At 30.7% G+C, this 19,744-nt stretch overlaps 6 protein-coding genes across 11 annotated transcripts; all 6 read right to left on the bottom strand.

Moving 5' to 3' along the window:
* Positions 1 to 488: 488 nt before the first annotated feature.
* Positions 489 to 2,972, bottom strand: LOC124490205 (heat shock cognate 71 kDa protein-like). The gene is made up of 3 exons (XM_047052667.2): positions 2,444 to 2,972; positions 1,380 to 2,390; positions 489 to 1,328 (listed from the first exon to the last, which is right to left on the bottom strand). Exons 1-3 carry the CDS (start codon positions 2,753 to 2,755, stop codon positions 756 to 758), a joined length of 1,896 nt encoding a protein of 631 aa, XP_046908623.2. The 5' UTR covers positions 2,756 to 2,972; the 3' UTR covers positions 489 to 755.
* A 41-nt stretch (positions 2,973 to 3,013) lies between these two features.
* LOC124490206 (heat shock cognate 71 kDa protein) lies at positions 3,014 to 5,493 on the bottom strand. The gene is made up of 3 exons (XM_047052668.2): positions 5,062 to 5,493; positions 3,998 to 5,008; positions 3,014 to 3,946 (listed from the first exon to the last, which is right to left on the bottom strand). Exons 1-3 carry the CDS (start codon positions 5,371 to 5,373, stop codon positions 3,425 to 3,427), a joined length of 1,845 nt encoding a protein of 614 aa, XP_046908624.2. The 5' UTR covers positions 5,374 to 5,493; the 3' UTR covers positions 3,014 to 3,424.
* Positions 5,494 to 5,661: 168 nt separating this feature from the next.
* Positions 5,662 to 7,946, bottom strand: LOC124490209 (3 beta-hydroxysteroid dehydrogenase type 7). Of its 3 annotated transcripts, XM_075730882.1 has the most exons (4): positions 7,776 to 7,946; positions 7,029 to 7,103; positions 6,799 to 6,971; positions 5,662 to 6,714 (listed from the first exon to the last, which is right to left on the bottom strand). In XM_075730882.1, the coding sequence occupies exons 3-4, from the start codon at positions 6,935 to 6,937 to the stop codon at positions 5,771 to 5,773; spliced, it is 1,083 nt and encodes a 360-aa protein (XP_075586997.1). In that variant the 5' UTR covers positions 6,938 to 6,971; positions 7,029 to 7,103; positions 7,776 to 7,946; the 3' UTR covers positions 5,662 to 5,770. The 3 variants fall into 3 exon arrangements, with proteins under 3 accessions (XP_075586997.1, XP_046908627.2, XP_046908628.2); XM_047052671.2 differs by lacking the exon at positions 7,776 to 7,946 and having other exon boundaries at positions 7,029 to 7,331; XM_047052672.2 differs by lacking the exon at positions 7,776 to 7,946 and having other exon boundaries at positions 7,021 to 7,294.
* Positions 7,947 to 8,527: 581 nt separating this feature from the next.
* On the bottom strand, positions 8,528 to 14,006 carry LOC124490211 (guanylate kinase). Of its 4 annotated transcripts, none has more exons than XM_075730909.1 (7): positions 13,679 to 14,006; positions 12,151 to 12,323; positions 9,926 to 10,078; positions 9,692 to 9,830; positions 9,486 to 9,624; positions 9,229 to 9,399; positions 8,528 to 9,158 (listed from the first exon to the last, which is right to left on the bottom strand). In XM_075730909.1, exons 2-7 carry the CDS (start codon positions 12,278 to 12,280, stop codon positions 9,123 to 9,125), a joined length of 768 nt encoding a protein of 255 aa, XP_075587024.1. In that variant the 5' UTR covers positions 12,281 to 12,323; positions 13,679 to 14,006; the 3' UTR covers positions 8,528 to 9,122. The 4 variants fall into 4 exon arrangements, with proteins under 4 accessions (XP_075587024.1, XP_075587023.1, XP_075587022.1 ...); XM_075730908.1 differs by lacking the exon at positions 13,679 to 14,006 and adding an exon at positions 12,402 to 12,479; XM_075730907.1 differs by lacking the exons at positions 12,151 to 12,323; positions 13,679 to 14,006 and adding an exon at positions 11,270 to 11,462 and having other exon boundaries at positions 9,926 to 11,232.
* Positions 14,007 to 14,498: 492 nt separating this feature from the next.
* On the bottom strand, positions 14,499 to 17,289 carry LOC124490208 (frizzled-7-B). The gene is made up of 2 exons (XM_047052670.2): positions 15,704 to 17,289; positions 14,499 to 15,652 (listed from the first exon to the last, which is right to left on the bottom strand). The coding sequence occupies exons 1-2, from the start codon at positions 16,638 to 16,640 to the stop codon at positions 14,751 to 14,753; spliced, it is 1,839 nt and encodes a 612-aa protein (XP_046908626.2). The 5' UTR covers positions 16,641 to 17,289; the 3' UTR covers positions 14,499 to 14,750.
* An 11-nt stretch (positions 17,290 to 17,300) lies between these two features.
* LOC124490210 (store-operated calcium entry-associated regulatory factor) lies at positions 17,301 to 18,685 on the bottom strand. Its single transcript, XM_047052674.2, has one exon. It carries the CDS (start codon positions 18,547 to 18,549, stop codon positions 17,512 to 17,514), a length of 1,038 nt encoding a protein of 345 aa, XP_046908630.2. The 5' UTR covers positions 18,550 to 18,685; the 3' UTR covers positions 17,301 to 17,511.
* Positions 18,686 to 19,744: the final 1,059 nt, after the last annotated feature.

Below are 19,744 nucleotides of genomic sequence, written 5' to 3' on the forward strand. Positions count from 1 at the left end.
CTTTTTCTCTCTCTCTTGTTTTTGTTGTTTTTTTGTTTTGAACCTTAATCTTTGAAAATTTTTCGTTTCTCTTCGAATCGTTTTTTTTTCTATTTTGACCATTTTGGGCCACAAAATTGTTTTCAATGATGGCATCAGCGCCGGGGGGATTTAGATTCCAGTTCTGTTTATTTTGTTTCAAAATTTCAGTTTTTTTTCTGTATTCGAAATGAAAACCTGTTACACCACCACTACAGTGCATAATGGATGAGATGATGGCCGCTTGCATTTCTTGACCTAATTTCCTTTCAATTCATTTCATTTCTCTTTTTTTTTTTTTTGAGGTTTTACAGATTTTTTTCTCTCTTTCTTTCTTTTTTCCATTTTATCGTTGTTATTTAACATTTTTTTTGATGATGATAATAATGTTGATGTAAATTCATCCATCATCATCTGGTGATTTGTATAAAAAACGGATGGTAAGAAATGTTATATTATCTATATGAATAGCTCATGAAACAATTTTATTTAAAAATGATTCAAATTAAAAAAATTGAGAGAAGAAAAACAATGTTTAAATCGAAATTTATTTTGGCTGTTAATTTTCGTATGAGTAACCAAATGAATGTGGCAATATAGCACACAATAAATTGAAAAAACATCATGGCTGTGTCGTAAATAGAATTACATACGTGAATGATGATCCATGATTAAACGATAAAATAAAAACCGCAATACAAAGATGAGAATCGAATTACAAAAAAAAATCCAACTATTTAATCGACTTCTTCGATGATAGGTCCAGATTTAACGTCATCACCACTGCCGGCACTACCAGAACCATCATCATCGGAAAAACCACCAGCTGGTTGATACAATTTAGTGATAATCGGATTACTTTCCAATTTTTTAAGTTGATATTCAAATTCATCTTTTTCTGCCAAAGTATTAGCATCCAACCATTTGCATACTTTATCAATTTCGTTCAGGATTTTTTCACAATCAATTTTAATTGCTTCCTTTTTCAATTTGTAGATATAATCTTCCAATGAATTCTTGGCTGCAATACGTTCACGTTTCTTATCATCTTCTTTTTTATAAAATTTAGCTTCATCGATCATACGATTGATATCATTTTGTGATAATCGCCCTACATTGTTTGTAATTGTAATTGCACTTTGTCTGCCGGTACTTGGATTTATTGCCGATACATTTAAAATGCCATTTGCATCAATATCAAATGTAACATCAAATTTTTCAACTCCACGAGGAGCCGGTGGAATACCAGTCAATCTAAATTTGCCTAATAAATTATTATCTATGGCCATGGGACGTTCGCCTTCATAGACCTACAGGATGTAAAATTAGCGAATTTTCATATTTTAGTAGCAATGACTTACCTGAATCAAAACACCAGGCTGATTATCAGCATAAGTTTTGAATGGTTGTGTTTGTTTAGTTGGAATGGTAGTGTTACGTTTGATCAATGGGGTCATCACACCACCAGCTGTTTCGGTACCCAACGATAAGGGAGCAACGTCAAGAAGCAATAGACCTTGAACATTTTCCGATTGATCACCATTAAGGATGGCTGCTTGCACGGCTGCTCCATAAGCTACAGCTTCATCGAGATTGATTGATTTGTTCAATTCTTTACCGTTGAAAAAGTCTTGCAGCAATTTTTGAATTTTAGGAATACGAGTGGAGCCGCCAACCAATACGATTTCATTAATTTGCGATTTATCCAATTTGGCATCGCAAAGCGATTTCTCCACTGGACCCAATGTCGAAAGGAATAAATCCGCACACAATTCTTGGAAGCGAGCACGGGTGATGGTCGAACAGAAATCAATGCCTTCGAACAATGAATCAATTTCGATTGAGGCATGTGTAGAAGAAGACAACGTTCGTTTGGCTCGTTCGCAAGCTGTTTTGAGGCGACGAAGTGCACGTTTATTGCTGGTCAAATCCTTCTTGTGTTTTCGTTTAAATTCCTCGACAAAGTGATCGACCATTCGGTTATCAAAATCTTCGCCACCTAAATGGGTATCACCAGCAGTTGATTTCACTTCGAAATTACCGCTCTTGATGATCAAGATGGACACATCGAACGTGCCACCACCAAGATCAAAAATTAATACTTTTTGTTCTTTTTTGACTTTCTTGTCTAGACCATAAGCAATTGCGGCAGCCGTTGGTTCACTGATGACACGAAAAACATTCAAACCAGCAATTGTACCGGCATCTTTGGTGGCCTGACGTTGTAAGTCATTGAAATATGCCGGAACTGTGATTACAGCATTAGTGACGGTCTTTCCTAGATAAGCTTCGGCGATTTCCTTCATCTTAGTCAACACCATTGATGAGATCTCTTCTGGAAAGAACTTCTTTGTTTCATCTTTATATTCAACCTGTTTTTCAAATAATCAATAGAAAAGCCAAAATAATCATAAAACAACCATACCTGAATCTTGGGCTTTCCACCATAATTGACCACAGTAAATGGCCAATGTTTCATATCTGCCTGCACTGTTGAATCATCAAATCGTCGACCAATCAAACGTTTTGCATCAAACACAGTGTTACTTGGGTTCATAGCCACTTGACTTTTGGCCGCATCACCAATCAACCGCTCAGTATCGGTAAATCCAACATATGATGGTGTGGTACGATTACCTTGTTCATTAGGGATAATTTCGACTTTACCATATTCAAATACACCAACACATGAATATGTGGTGCCTAAATCGATACCAATTGCCGGTGTTTTTGCCATTATTTCAATTTGTAACAATGAATTTCAAACCAAAAAAAAAAAAAAATCAAAGAAATCAATCATTAAAATCGAATTAATTATTTTTCAGTGCGATCGTTTCACAGTGACATTAAAAAAATGATGATGAAATGGAAATGAGCTTGTTACAGGCTGAGTTTAATACAATGCAAACACATGCAGAATGTAAAAATTGTAGTTACTGGCAAGCAAGCGTCATAAATATGAAAAAATGAAATTATGATGATGATGATGGTGATAGAACAAAAAATTTTAATTTTTTTTCGGCTGATATGTATAAACAGGATGGTAAGAAATGTTATTATCTATATGAATGGCTCATGAAACAATTTTTATTTAAACATGATTCAAATCAAGGAATTGAGAGGAAAAAAACATTTAAATCGAAATTTATTTTGCTATTAATTTTCGTATGATTGACCAAATCAATGTGGCAATTATTATAGTAAATAAATCAAAAAAACATCATGGCAATGTCCATTTGGTTATCCAATGATTTTTCAAAATTACTCATTTTTTTCAATAAAAGATGCGAATTTACTTGTATCCTTAATTTGTCGTGGTGTATTCTGTTCCGCTATAATAAAATGCTAATACAATGAATAAAACCAAAGAATATTGTTATCCATTTGATTCATCATCAGTTAAAGCTTATTGATTCATTAAAGATTGTTCACTTTCTTGATTATTAATGATTAAATTGTATTCATCTTCCAAAACTTTAAGTTTGCAATCCAATTCATCTTTTTCAGCCAAAGCATTAGCGTCCAACCATTTACATACTTTATTAATTTTTTTCATTATTTTTTTACGATGTTTCGGAATCATAGATTCAAATGCTTCCTTTTTCAATTTGTAGAGATAATCTTTCAATGAATTCTTGGCTGCAATACGTTCACGTTTCTTATCATCTTCTTGTTTATAAAATTTAGCTTCATTGATCATACGATTGATATCGTTTTGTGATAATCGACCTACATTGTTTGTAATTGTAATTTCACTTTGTCTGCCTGTACTTGGATTTATTGCTGATACATTTAAAATACCATTTGCATCAATATCAAATGTAACATCAAATTTTTCAACTCCACGAGGAGCCGGTGGAATACCAGCCAAAGTAAATTCGCCCAATAAATTATTATCTATGGTCATGGGACGTTCGCCTTCATAGACCTACAAGATGTAAAATTAGTGAATTTTCATATTTTAGTAGCAATGACTTACCCGAATCGGTACCCTAGACTGATCATCTCCAACGGTATATGATCTTTTTGTTCGTTTAGTCGGAATAGCAGTGTTACGCTCGATTATTGTTGACATGATACCACCTTTTGTGTCAATACCCAATGACAAAGGAGCAACGTCGAGAAGCGAAAGACCTTTAACATTTTTCGATTGATCACCATTAAGGATGGCTGCCTGAACAGCTGCTCCATAAGCTACAGCTTCATCGAGATTGATTGATTTGTTCAGTTCTTTACCGTTGAAAAAGTCTTGCAACAATTTTTGAATTTTAGGAATACGAGTGGCGCCGCCAACCAATACGATTTCATTAATTTGCGATTTATCCAATTTGGCATCGCGAAGCGATTTCTCCACTGTGTCCAATGTCGAAAGGAATAAATCCGCACACAATTCTTGGAAGCGAGCACGGGTGATGGTCGAACAGAAATCAATGCTTTCGAACAATGAATTAATTTCGATTGAGGCATGTGTTGAAGAAGACAAAGTTCGTTTGGCTCGTTCGCAAGCTGTTTTGAGGCGACGAAGTGCACGTTTATTGCTGGTCAAATCCTTCTTGTGTTTTCGTTTGAATTCCTCAACAAAGTGATCGACCATTCGGTTATCGAAATCTTCTCCACCTAAATGGGTATCACCAGCAGTTGATTTCACTTCGAAAATACCGTTCTTGATGATCAAGATGGACACATCGAACGTACCACCACCAAGATCAAAAATCAATACTTTTTGTTCTCCTTCGACTTTCTTGTGTAGACCATAAGCAATTGCGGCAGCCGTTGGTTCACTAATGACACGAAAAACATTCAAACCAGCAATTGTACCAGCATCTTTGGTGGCCCGAAGTTGCAAGTCATTGAAATATGCCGGAACTGTGATTACAGCATTAGTGACGGTCTTTCCTAGATGAGCTTCTGCGATTTCCTTCATCTTGGTCAACATCATTGATGAGATCTCTTCTGGAAAGAACTTCTTTCTTTTATCTTTATATTTAACCTGTTTTTCAAATAATCAATAGAAAAGCCAAAATAATCATAAAACAACCATACCTGAATCTTGGGCTTTCCACCACAATTGACCACAGTAAATGGCCAATGTTTCATATCTGTCTGTACTGTCAGATCATCAAATCGTCGGCCAATCAAACGTTTTGCATCGAACACAGTGTTAGTTGGGTTCATAGCAACTTGGCTTTTGGCAGCATCACCAATCAACCGTTCAGTATCGGTAAATGCAACATACGATGGAGTGACACGATTACCTTGTTCATTAGCAATAATTTCGACTTTACCATGTTGAAATACACCAACACATGAATATGTTGTACCAAGATCAATTCCGATTGCCGGTGTTTTTGTCATTTTTAACCGAAAAATATCAAAGAAATCAATTATGTGATACTTTCACAATGAAATTAAAAAAATGATGATGCAATAGAAACGAGCTTTGTTACAGGATCGCTTTGCGGTGCTGAGTTTAATACAATGCAAACACTTGCAGAGTGTAAAAATCGCAATTACTGACAAACAAGCGGCATAAAGATAAAGAAGATAAAGATTTAGATTAGAATAGAATTGAAATTAGAAATTAGGATAAAATATTCAATGATCAATAGAATCACAAAAGACGAAATCGTGTGGTGGCAAACGTTTTTTTGTTTTTTTTTTTTTTTTGACTTTTAATTTCTACTTTTATTTTATTTTATTTTTTTCTTGTTTTGCAATAAACAAACACAAACATGAATGAATGAACATAATATTAAAGTGGACATTTTTTATAAAATTCCAAACTACGACTAACAGATTCATCATGATCATATAATGGATCATAATCTAGACGTAATGTTGCTTTAGTACGATTGAAGAAATATGTATTGCAAATAAATTTTACTGTTTCCGGTGTCATATTAGCCGGTATTCGTAATGGTAAAATATTACCAATTTTTTTACATAGCCAACAATATAATGTGAATAGCATGATGAATAACCAATATGGATAGACACGTTTGGTCATTTGAAATCCACGTGCCTTAACGAATGGTTCAACAAATTCAAATGGATCCATTATTTTTGTATCATCCGTTATAATGAATTCTTCACCAGATATTTTCTGATCAATTTGTATACGATTTTTTGCTTTCAAACAAGCATGTGCAACATTGCCCACATATATCGGTTGCATACGTGTAAATACATTGTCCAAACGTCGTAATTGGCCACCATTGGCTTTAGCGATGGCCAATATTTTCGTTACAAAATGATTATCTTCTTCACCATACATTATATTTGGACGTAATATTACCGTTTTTAATCGATCATTATCATTGGCCAATTTTTTGCCATTAAATTCACGTACCAATTCTTCAGCATTGGCTTTTGTTTTGGAATATGGATCCAATAAATGTTTTTTCGGTATAATAATTGTATTCTCTGAACTATAATATATTGGATCATTGCCAATATTTACTTCAGTACCGGAAACATGGACAAAATATTCGACATTATTTTCTATGGCCATTTCAAGTAATTTTTGTGTACCATCAACATTTATTGATTGCATTTCCGTTTCATTTGGTGTCAAACTAATATCGATCAATGCAGCACAATGTATGATAACATTGACACCATTCATTGCATTTGTCAATTGTTTTTCATTACGTATATCTCCGGTTATGATTTGCATTTCTTTTGTTATTTTGTGTTCTATTTTTTTTTTGTTGTAAATAATAATAAAAAAAAAAACAAAAATCAGTAATCCAAATAAATTTTCAATTATTATCCACTTACTTAGATTATTTGGAAATGGTTTCTGATCATAGCAACGAATTTCCTGTACACAATCATCTTGTTCATGCAATAGACGAACAACATGTTGGCCAAGACAACCACTGGATCCGGTAACCAAAATTATTTGCTTATTAGCCATTATCGTTGTATTATCGTCGTTTTATTCAAAGTTTCTTCGACAAAAAAAGAAATTAAAAATTCAAGTACCAAAATCAAACACACATAAATACCATCGGACTATGTTATTAAAATGACAAAAAAAAAATTTTTCGTTTTGTTTTTGTTATATAGCCAGTTTATGTATACTGCGTTGTTTGTCACAAATTTTCATATCAATTTCTGATAATGAAAATAATTAGATTCACCAAAAAAACACAACAAACACACCCACGCATACACAAACAGAATGTTCGAAATCTATCAAAAAAAAAAAATTTCTATTTATTTTTGTATGTTGATTATCGATGATGAGAACATTTGTTACACACAAAACATCAAAAAAATTGTTGTGAAGACTTGGCTTGGCTTGTGATGAATAATAAAATATCGAAATATAACACAGAAGATATATTATATTATTATCGCAGTATCAAAAACTGTGGAGAAAAAAAAACATTGAAAAAATAAAATTTGAAACCAATCCAAACTGTACGAATTGATATGGATTGTACTTTTTTTTGCTGGCCAAATTCACACACTTATCATTATTTTAATCGACCAACTTGGTGTTTTTGTTTGAAGAAAAAAAAAAGAACACGGGACTATCCATATCTTTATGATTTTTGTATATTCGAATTTTTTTTTCTGGTTATACGTTGAAAGTAATAGTGTAAGTAATGTTTCACACAAGAATGATTGAATGAATGCAATGTATTTTGATGCGTGTGATATTGAACGATAACGAGAAACTTGTTGTGATTGTCCGGTTAAGTAGTGTTTAATATTTTTTTTCTCTCTCTTTTTTTCTGATTTCTTACCTGTATTTTTTTTATTATTGTTTTCTTCACAATGGACACATACTGATCACAGCATCATCATCATCATCATCAATCAATAATAATAATTCATCATCGGTCACAATGGAACACAATATTGTATTGTACATTCTTCAAAGTTGTTGTTGTCGAAATAACAATCGATGTATGAATAAATAATAAACACAATGGTCCAAAAAAAAGAAGAAGAAGAAAAAAAAGTCTAAATCGAGTTTGTTATTTCTCTCTGCTGATTTTTTTTTCTCTCTCTTGTCAAATTTTTTTTCCAATTTCAAATCAAAAACCGGTGACATACTTGACTTCCTTTTTGCTATTGTTGTTGTTATTGTTGTTGTTGTTGTTGTTGTTGCTTCTTAAACACAACAAAAATGCTTCAATGCAAATGAAATAGAGAAAAAAAATTTTTTTTTTTGCTGGCCTTGTTTAATGGTAATGTGTGTGTGTGTGAAAAAAAAAATCCAAATCCTTTTTTTTCTTCCTTTCAAACAATTTTTTTGTAATGTTGTATGTGTTCCAATTTCATTTCATTCATTTGTTCATTGTACATTGTATCCAAGAAAATTGGCCAATCAAAAATGGTTTTATTTTTTTTGTTAGAAATAGAAATATTGGTCAACATATTTTGTTTCTGATTATCACATTCGACAATCCGATGATGATGATGATGAAAATGTGTGCATGACAACAACAACAACAACAGCAAAATAAAACATTCGAACCACACCGCAATTGAATTGGATTTTTGCGTTTCTAAATTTTTTATTATTATTATTATTATTATTCATTCAGTTTTCAATTGTAAATATTTGATATTTGTCTGATAAAAATGCATTGTTTTCACTCATAATCGATGTGTGTGTGTGTGTATTGTGTGCAAGGTGTAAAATCAAAGAATGAAAATAAAAAGTTAAAAATTAAAAACAAACAAACAAAAAAAAAGATACAAAAAAAGTAAAAAAAAAAGATACAAATAAAAGCAAAAAAAAAAGACTGGTGGGATTTCAAACGTGTATGTGTCTTTCTCTCTTTCTGATGTGTGTGTGTGTGTGTGTGTGCGATATATAAAAATTCTTGTTATATCGAAATAAGAAAATGTTGATTTACGAATTTGTTGTGGACAAATACTAAACAAATATTTTTTTCCGATGTTGTTTGCCTATTTGTTGAATGTTACGAAAAGAACGAAAGAAAGAGAACTATTCGAATAAAAAAAAAAAAAAAAATACAGATGAAACCAGAACATCAAAGTTGAAATGTAGTTGATAATTTTTATCTTCGTCTTTCTTTGATAATGTTTTTTTCGATTTTCTTTTCATTATTTTTTTCCAATTACATTCCACGAGATTTTTTCAATGCTTCAACCTCCTATTAAATATAATCAATGAGAGAGATGTGTTAATTTAATTATCATTCACATAATTTACAATGTACTTACATTAACAATAAATTGTCGTAGAATACTATAGGCTTTTTCAATATCATCATTTGTAATGATTAGATCAAACATTCCTTCAATTTCACCAAATTTTAATTCTTCTAATGCACGTGTTAAACGTTGTTGAATAGATTCTTCTGTTTCTGTGCCACGACTACGTAAACGTTGTTCCTAGAATACAAATAAGAAAAAATTAAATCATCTTATTAGCTTACAAATTCTAGAAAGGTCTGATTCTGATCATCATTATCACATACCAAAATTTCCAAACTTGGTGGCTTTATAAATACAAATCGTGGATTTAGATCGGTCTTTTTCAAATTTCTTACACCATCAATTTCAACATCAAGTATACAGATTTTACCGGAATTCTGTACATCTTTTACAGCTTTTTTACTATGATTAGAAAAAAAAGTGAGATTAATCAGAAATTTTCTTTTCGATTAAATTAAATTCCATTTACCTTGTACCATAATAATTGTTAGAAAAACGAGTATATTCAATAAATTCATCATTTTGAATACTTTGTTCAAATGTTTCTGGATTAATGAAAAAATATTCACGTCCATTTTGTTCACCTTTACGAGGTTTTCTTGTTGTATCTAAAAAAAAAAAATATCAAAAGAATAAACGGAATTAGTTTTTCTTTATATACAAAAATTCAATTTCAACTCAAAATTGTGTTCATAAAACATACGTGAAATACTGAAACCAAAACAATCCTGGAATTCATTCATCAATCGTTTTAATAATGTACTTTTACCGCTACCGGATGGTCCAGCAATAACCAATGGTGCTGGTACTGTAACCAATTGACCAATTGTATTCCATGTTGTACGAATATTATAAGCTGTCGATGTGGACGATGTAAAAAGATTAATTACATGATTTTTAACATCGATACCACAATTTAATGATGGTTTTATTTTAATCAAATCATCAAGATTATTATTATTATTATTCGTTGTCAATATTGTTGATGGTGTTGAATTTTGTTTTTTAACCAATGGAATTGAACCATTATTATTATTATTATTCGACGATAATAATCGTTTATATAATTTTTCATTCGGTGTTCCAACGGACAACATTTTCAGTGTTTTTTTTTATTTTGTTTTTCGTTTGATTCAAAATAGAAAAAAAATCAAATAAAAAAAAATTCAATACAAAATTTCGAATGTTTGTTTGTGAAATGTGTTCGCTATGGCTGTAAAAATAGTCGATCAAAAGATTCGAATAAATTGAATCAAATCAAATTGTAAATTTAAAAATTGAATTTTCAATACAACAAGCTCTTTTCAAAACATAAAAATGAAAAATAAATCACAATCAGAAATAATCAATTATATATTAAGTAGTCCATAATATTGAAACAAAAATAACGAAACAATTTTTATGGCGACAAAAATGCATAAACATCTTGATCTATATGATGATAATATATACGGTGTTTATAGATTTTCAGGAATTATTATTATTATTCTCTAAAACAAAAATTCTAGAAGAATAATCGTTCGTTGGTTCGTTGGAAACAAAAAAAAATATTACATGCACACACACACAAAGTATAAATGAAATCATCAAAACGAAAAAAAAATGGGATCAAATATAAAATGCACATGTGTAAATGTGGCCACGTTTTTATACACAAATCATGATTTAGATAATGCTCTAAATCTGTTATAAAAAAAATGCCACAAAGTAAATAATAATCACACACACAAAAATCAAACTGAAATGGGAAGCATAAATTTCGATTATCAATCAATTGTTGTTTATCATTGCAAAACAAACGTTTCAGAATACGACAGTAATAACCAAATAACCAAACAAACAAACTCTTGAGATGTGTTTTATTATTTGGAAATTTTGATTTACAATCAACCAACAACAATTTTTTTATGATTATGATGATGATTGTGATTATTTCCACAAACTTTTTTTTTACACATATAGAGATCAAAATCAAAAAAAAGACTGACTGAAAAGATTACAATTTACTGACTGACTGAACGGTGATGATGATGATATTAGGTATCACTGTTCAATGAATGATTGTGCAGAAAAAAAAATACAGAATGAAAACCAAAAAAAAAAACTTGTGACAAATTACAAAAATGAAATATACTTTCTTTTTCAGCCTATTCAGTATATGAGAATGATTCTTCGTGATTCTCATTTTTTTTTCAGACAAGACAATCAAAGTGTTAACGACAACAACATATTTCACGTTGTTTGTGATAAATATTTCGAATGTTACACACCGACGATATGCAGACGAAAAACAAAAAAAAAAGTTGCCTTGATTCAATGAAATCGAATGTTTACAAACGCAAAATAAACGAACGAATTTCTTTTTTATCCACCACATGATCATCATTAGATTTGGCTATCATTTCAATTCAATAAATTCAGACAAAAATAACAAACACACACACACTACTATTTACTGTAAGCGATTATTTAAAAAAAATAATGAAAAAAAAATAAACTTAAAAAATGGATAAAAATAGCATTTCTTTTTTTTTGTGAAAAATCTAATCACACACACCATTGAATAAACAAAGAAACTAGATGGAAAAAATGAAAAAAAAACTCAAGGACCTATGGATATATGCATGTACGTGTGTTTGATTGACAACAATACCGACACTTGACAATTTCATTCTATCATACATTCCCTGACAAATAATATACATATATTCTCAAGGTGTTAAAGATCAATAAAATAAAAACCGACAATTTAGTTGATTGTTGTAGACATTTTTTTTTGTTTGTTTGATGTTGAAAAAAATTACCGCCAATCATATAACGGTTGATCAATCAGATTGAATGATCATATGATTACCGACCATCATCAAATTTTTTTTGGCATCGTAAATGTATCAAATCATTATTGATTATAATCATTTTTTTACATACCATTATTATCACCAGCCGTTTCATTATCAACAACAGCACCGGAATAATTATTACTATTCAGATAGTTAATCTTTTTATTCTGGATTATATTCGATAGATATGATGATGATGATGATGATGATGCTGACATTTTTGATGGATGGATTGATGAATTGAATGGAATTTTATTTAATCTAAATGAAAATGAAAAAAAAATGAAATGGATCAAACGAAAAAAAAAGAAAAAAAGATTAGATTAGTACCACACACACCTTACACAGAGAAATTTCATGTTCCAGAAAAGAAAAATGAAAAATAAAATTCATTCATTCGACTCTATTTATACCCTAGATTAGATTCTGGAATCGAATTCGAATGATTATTATATTGGGTATTTTTCATGGTCAATGTCAATAACAAAATTTCCAACTAATAATAATAAAAAAATTTAATTGATGGTGATAAATAATTGGATTTTTTTTTCTTTCTCTCATCCATTTGATTGATTCATGATAAAGGTTAATTTGTTTTCTCGTGTGCTTGGAACATTAATGAAACTTTCAAATTAATGAAATTCTGCTGTTGTGTTATTGGACTGGATTTCTACATTTGATCTAAATTATAATTCTTTCAGGTTCGAATCAATCAATATTTATTGCCTATTATTTGATTTGTTTTGTTTTGTTTTGTTTCATCCAAAATAAATAGTTTGAATCCATAGAATTTCGGTTCCAATGATCAATGATAAAATTACCATAGTGATATTCTGTAGCTGCAGCTGTTGTTGTTGTTGTTGTTGTTGAATGAAATGAAAACAAAAATAAACTCTAATGACAAACAATCCAAAATTCTGGATACAACTGGATCTATCTGGCTTCTATTATCATCATCATCATCATCAATATTTGTGGAACAACTTGATTCATTTATCTTGATGGTCTATTGTGATTGGAAGTGTATTTGTTGTTATTGTTTTTCATCATAAATCTTATATTCCATAATCGAATGAATTTCATCCATTCAATAATTGTTTTTTATTGATTGATTCGATTTTCAATCAACCATTTCTTCTCTCGCTATCTCTCTCTCTGTGTGTGTGTACGTGTGTACGTGTCATCATCATTTATGATTGCGCTAATTTTCTCTCTCTCGATCTATTGTTATCATCATCATCATCATCATCATTGATTGTAATCGTATTTTTTTCCTCTAATAATACAGATTTGTCATGATAAAACACTATAGGTACATATCACCATCATCAACTATAAATGATGTGACAATTGTAGACGATAATCATTATGATGATGATGATGATGATGACGACAATGATTTTATCATCATCATCATAAAAACAATTTCTTCCTTTTCTCTCTCATTCTCTCTCTATAAATATAATAAATTCATCAACATTTCAGATTAGATTAGAATTATCATTCATTCATTCATCAAATCAAATCAAATCAAATGAAAAAATGTGTGTGTGTACAATGGAATGAGAAACAAGAAAAAAAGTGATTGCATTTGAAAAAAAAGTCAAAGCACTTACTTTGTTTTTTATGGATGATTTAAAAAAAATGACAATACCGATGGACAATATTGAGGCAATTTTTTTTTTAGACATTCGAATTCAAAATCGATGGATGAAATGAAATGGATTGATTTCCAATAAAGAATGAAATGATTTCTTCCACGTTTTTTTTTTGTTTGATTGATTGATTATTTACCCAATGATATCAAACACGTATTGGATTGGATTTAAACGTGAGATTTTTTTTTTAGTCTTGTTTTACTTGTTTTGACTCATGTCATCAAACTTCGAATCCATCTAGCCCAACAACAACAGCAGCAGCAACAACAAACAAACAAAAAAAACGAAAACAAACACGACGAGCATGCTCGTCGTGTTTGAGAAACGATTGTCGTCATCATCCAAAACAAAAAAAAACAACAAAACAAAAATGATCACCGTGCTGTGCTGCACAATGTAAATCTTAAATGGAACGACAAAAAAAAATTGGAAATCTCTCATTCGAATGAATTTATTTGGTTTAGAATGCATGCTCATTCCCCCTTTTTTTGATGTTTTGGCTAGTTCTTTAGCAACTCGTTAGTGTTATCCAAACGATTATCGTTTGATTGATTTTTTTAGCGTTTTGGACAGCTTCGTGGTTAGGATTTGGCTTTGATGCAAATGAGAGAAAAAGAGAAAGAATGGTTTGGAAACCACTGAACTTTGTGGTGGTGGTGGGGTGGGGGAGAGACTGGTTTCAATTTCCGTATTATTATATTATTATTATTACCACTACTAGCAATAAATTCTTTATTCGGTTATTCTCATTCATTAGTGGTTAATGCATGATGCGTAATTTCGTTGATTAAAAAAAAAAAAATTGAATTTATTTTGGTTTTCAAAAACAAGAAAATAAAAAATAAATGCGTATGTGTATATATAAAATGGCAACGAACGAAATGTAAAGATCGATGTGTTTGATGTTCTTTTTTTTTACATTGTGGTGATTTCTTTTTTTTTTCTTACTTTAAATTAAAATTTTACAAACAGAAAAAAAAACACACAAAATAAATATAAAACGAAACGATAGCTCGTTGATCGTTGATGATCAAACATAATCATCAAATTGTTGTTGTCGTTGTTTATTCATTATACAACAGAATCTTCTTATAATACGATTCCAAGAGCTGACAGTTTTTTCTGACCAAATCCAAAAACCAGATATAATACCAGGCATTAAAAAGCTTAAATATTTAGCTAAATAAATAATTAATTTAGGTTTTACTGGCTGTACAATATGATTATCAGTCGTCGTTGCCGATGATGATGATGATGATGACGGTGATGGATTATTTGATATAAAATTTGGACATGGAATACCATAATCAAATCTTGAACAAACATCTTGAAGCCATGAAAGTAGAAATGAATCAATATTATTTTGTTCATAATAATAACAAACAAGCATTGTACATGATGGAATTAGATATAGAATGGAAAAGAAACCAATTTTAAGCATAAATTTATCAAATTTTTCAAGATTACGTTTTGATTTCATTGTTGTACGAATATGTAATAATGATATGAAACCGGACACTAGAAAAATGAATCCCAATAATAATAATATGGCAATAGGTATCAATACAAATATGATCATATAGAATGGATTCCATATGCCAACAAAACAAACACCAGTTAGTATATCGCCTTCAACTTTATTCATTGCCAATACAAAAATTGTCATTATAGCCGGTATTGTCCATGAGAATAGATGAAAATAATGGGCATTCGATTCTATAGCTTCATTGCCCCATTGTAAACAAGCGGATAAAAACCATGATATGGTCAATATGATCCACCAAATTGAATTCGATATAAGAAAAAAATATAATGTCATAAATAAAAGGGTACATTTTTCATTTTTGTTACCCTGTGATATTGTTCGAATCATTTGGACATTTGTATGACCATTTGGTTGTGGAAACGGTTGATTACAAGCAACAGAATCGTCTAATAAAAATCCAAAGATAAAAACAATACCGATGAAAAAATAACACATACTCAAGAATATTATGGCTCTTTCTGGATATTCAAATCTTCTTGGTTCAATTAGAAATGTAAGTATTGTGAACAATGTTGAAATCACACAGAATATGGCCCACATTCCAGTCCATATACGAATTAGATGACGTTCTTTTGAATCGAATAATAGTCCATCACAAGGCATACCACAATCTTTATGTTCTTTACCTTGTATTCGAAATACATAATCCATACCGGATGGTACGACAAAATTCAATGGACATTTAAATGATAATTGATGATGATAACGATATGTCATATTTGACATTGATGAACCATATGGATGTTGTTGATAATGTGGATGATTATGATGAGAATTACCATGTTTACCGATTATACCATGATTATACCAGCTATTTATATCCATTGGATTGGATGAAAAATGTGTATCAATCATTTCATTCGGTTCATTATGATTATTATTATTATGATGATGATGATGATCATTATTTTCACCAAAACATAATTCTTGATCAGATTTAGGAAATTTTGCACAATCCAAATGTTCTGGCCAACGAAAACCAAATTGTTCCATCAATACATCACAACCTTTACGTGCCGATATACATAATGATCGACATGGTTTCAATGGTGTTTCCAATACATTACAAACAGGAACATAGATTGAACATAAAAATATCTGCAAATGTGGACTACAATTAATTTTAACCAATGGTAAATATTGATGTACTTCATCTTTAGCTGATTCTTGATTAATATGGCCCAAAATATTTGGAAACATTGTTTGATTATATTTAATATCTTTACACATTGGTATTATGATTGGTTCACAACTTTCCGGTAATGTTACCGGTTCATCTTCAACATGTTCAATTATACATGTCATATTTGATATAAATGATAAAAATATGAAAATTTTCAAACATTTCATCATCATCTCCATCTTCATTGTCATTTTTTTTTCTTTTTTTGATGAATTAATAGTCAAAAATCGTCAATGATTAATTGATTGATTAATAATTAATTTATAACCTGTTGATTATTCATAGTGAAAAAAAAAGATTTGGTTTTTGTTGTTGTTGTTGAAATATTGATCAAATTGGATTTGTTTTTGTTTTTTTCTTCTTCTTTATTGTTACACATATACACAGGTTGACACGAGTTGAGCTCATACATAACGATCATCAACAAGAGATGAAGATGGCTCACAAAGACCACGACGACGACGACGACCACCACCACCACCACTAATTCAAATCACCATAACTACACACACACACACACACACACACTATTAACATAGCCGAAAGAGAGAGAAAAAAAAACCATTCCGATGATAACAAACACACACACACACAAAAAGCAAAAAAAATAAACCGAGAAAATGGAAAAGAAAAGCCACCCGAAAACAAGAAGGAGTGGAACCCCTGCTAAGGCTTAATGTTTCTTTTCTTTTACCACAACAACAACAACAACAACAACACCAGAACAGAAAAAAAATCGTTTACCAATCAATGTGTGGTATTTTTTTTTTGATGTCAAATCAATCGATGGCCAAAAAAAAAAGAAGTCAAGTTTCACCATATGGCTTCATTTTGGTAAAAAAAAAATGTAAACACGCTAAATGTTTTTATTTTTTTTTTTTTTTTTGAAATAATTTATTTACATTGAAAAAAAAGACAAACAAAAATTCTTTCTATTGACTGATATTAAAATATAATGAATGTAATCGTAATTTTGTTGTGTTTTTCTTGCAGATTAATGATTGAAGATTCGTAAATTAAAAGATCAAAAGATGACCATCAAGCGGCCGTTGCTGTTGCTTATTAACGTTCAGAAGTGGATGCAAAACCAGTCGATTCGGCCATATCGCCATCATCATTGGAACCACCACCACCACCACCAAAAAATCCTCCTCCACTGGAATTCATGAATGTATCGGCCGTTGATGATCTACCAAAATTATTATCATCATCAAAATATGAAGATGTATGGTCCGGTATGGTACGATTTTGATTGGAACCCAATAAATAGCCCATAAGACCACCGGTTGCCATACCGCCCAACATACCTGGCCATATACTACTACTTCCACCAGCCGAATGTTTCGGATAAGATGAAGCCATTGATGGTTGAGGCGGTGGCTGATGTTGTTGTGATTCTTGTTGAAATAAATCGGATCGAAATCCAGGTGGTGGTGGTGCTGAAGGTCGGGCGAAAAATGGAAATTGATTACCATCATTACCATAACCATGACGAGCAGTATTGGAATTATCCGTTTCATTTGATTTCGAACTTTTTCGAAGACATTTATAATAGATGAAAAATATGATCAATGCAACAACAATAATCGGTATGAATGAAAATGATTCATTCTTAGTTGATTTGGTAGCTGGTTTCATTCGATCATGACCACTGAAATAATTTCCACCTGGAAAGGCTTGTTGTTGATGACCACCAGAACGTTCAACAATAGTATATCGAAGACCACAGGAACCAGCAAAAATATATTCATCATCCTTTGAATCATAACCTTCACATGACATATCCAATTGTCCAAATTTATATTTTGAAGGCATATCAGCTTTACATTCCCATTGAATGGATCGACCATCCGAACCACGATTATAACATTGAGCGGAATAGATTCGTACACGATTACAATGGTCACCAACACATGTTAATTGTTGAATTGGTGATGTTCGACGAGCGGCTGTCCAACGATCCGAATGTAATGTTAATGTTTGAATATCTTTCAATTTGATTCGATCATTTTCAGAATTTCCCATGTCGACCATCATAATCATCACCAACAATAATAATAAAAGACACATTTGATGAATTGAATGATTTATTATTATCATTTTTATTTCGTTTGTGTAAATGGATTCAGGCCAAAAAAAAAACAATTTTGATTGATAATAATAAAAAACTTGTTTACATGACGAAATAAAGAATCAATCATCATCAACATTGAGAAAAATGATATCGTTCATACACATTCATCCGATAGATGGTGGTATTGTTTGTAATTTTTTTTTAGAAATTCCTATCAATAGATGGCGATAATTTTCGTGTGAAAAAAAAATTTTAAATTTTTCAATTTCAATTTGAAAAACAAAATTCTTTAGAAAATAAAAAAAAAATTCACGCATGTTTTGGTTGTCGTCATTTTTTTTTTGTTCACATTTAAATTTTTGGAATTTCCCCGATTTTTTTTTATTACATGAAAATTTATGGCACGCGCGCTCATCCCAGTGTGTGTGTGTGTGTGTGCATTCAATTCACAATAAATTTTACACTTTTGAATTTATTGGAAAAAAAAGGATTTTTTTTTCCTCTAGAGATTCAAGAATTTGTCAAATGTGTGTGTGTGTGTGTGTGTGTGTGTGTTAAATCTGTATCAAATTATCGTTGTTTGAGATTAAAAATTTTCACTTCTCTCTCTCTCTCTCTCTCTCTCTCTGATTTAACGCATAATTTATTAACGCATAAAATTATCGATAATTCCCATAATGATGTGCAAAAAAAAAAAACGAATGATGCAATGATGATGAAAATTGTTGCCACCACCACAGGCACCAACATTCTTATCTTGTGATCATCATCAAAATTATTATTATTATTGAAAGTAAAGAAAAATACGAAAATGAAAAACAAATAAATAAATAATAAACATTCGAATTCAGGTGCGACAACAACAACAACAAAATGTGTGATGATGATGATGTGTGTGTTTGGTAATAATTTTGAATGGCGAAGAAGAAGAAAAAAAAATTTCCACAATGTGTAAACATAGTATTTTTTTTTAATAAATTATTGAAATAAGAAAATCTTAAATTCAATCTTAAATCTATTTTTGGGAACATCATAGTCATCATCTTGAAAAGTTGTATACAAGAAAAAAAAACAGAGCGTAATTTTTTGTTTTCTTTCTTTCTTTCACCCCTCTCCCCCCACGGGAACAAGTAGAAGACAACCTGTTGATTTGTCATTCATGTGTGTGTGTGTGTGTGTGTGTGATGTTTAATCTATTTGTTTTTAGGATTTTTTTTTATT

Source organism: Dermatophagoides farinae, chromosome 4, assembly GCF_024713945.1.
Source record: "Dermatophagoides farinae isolate YC_2012a chromosome 4, ASM2471394v1, whole genome shotgun sequence".
In the NCBI taxonomy this organism is placed as follows: Eukaryota; Metazoa; Arthropoda; class Arachnida; order Sarcoptiformes; family Pyroglyphidae; genus Dermatophagoides; species Dermatophagoides farinae.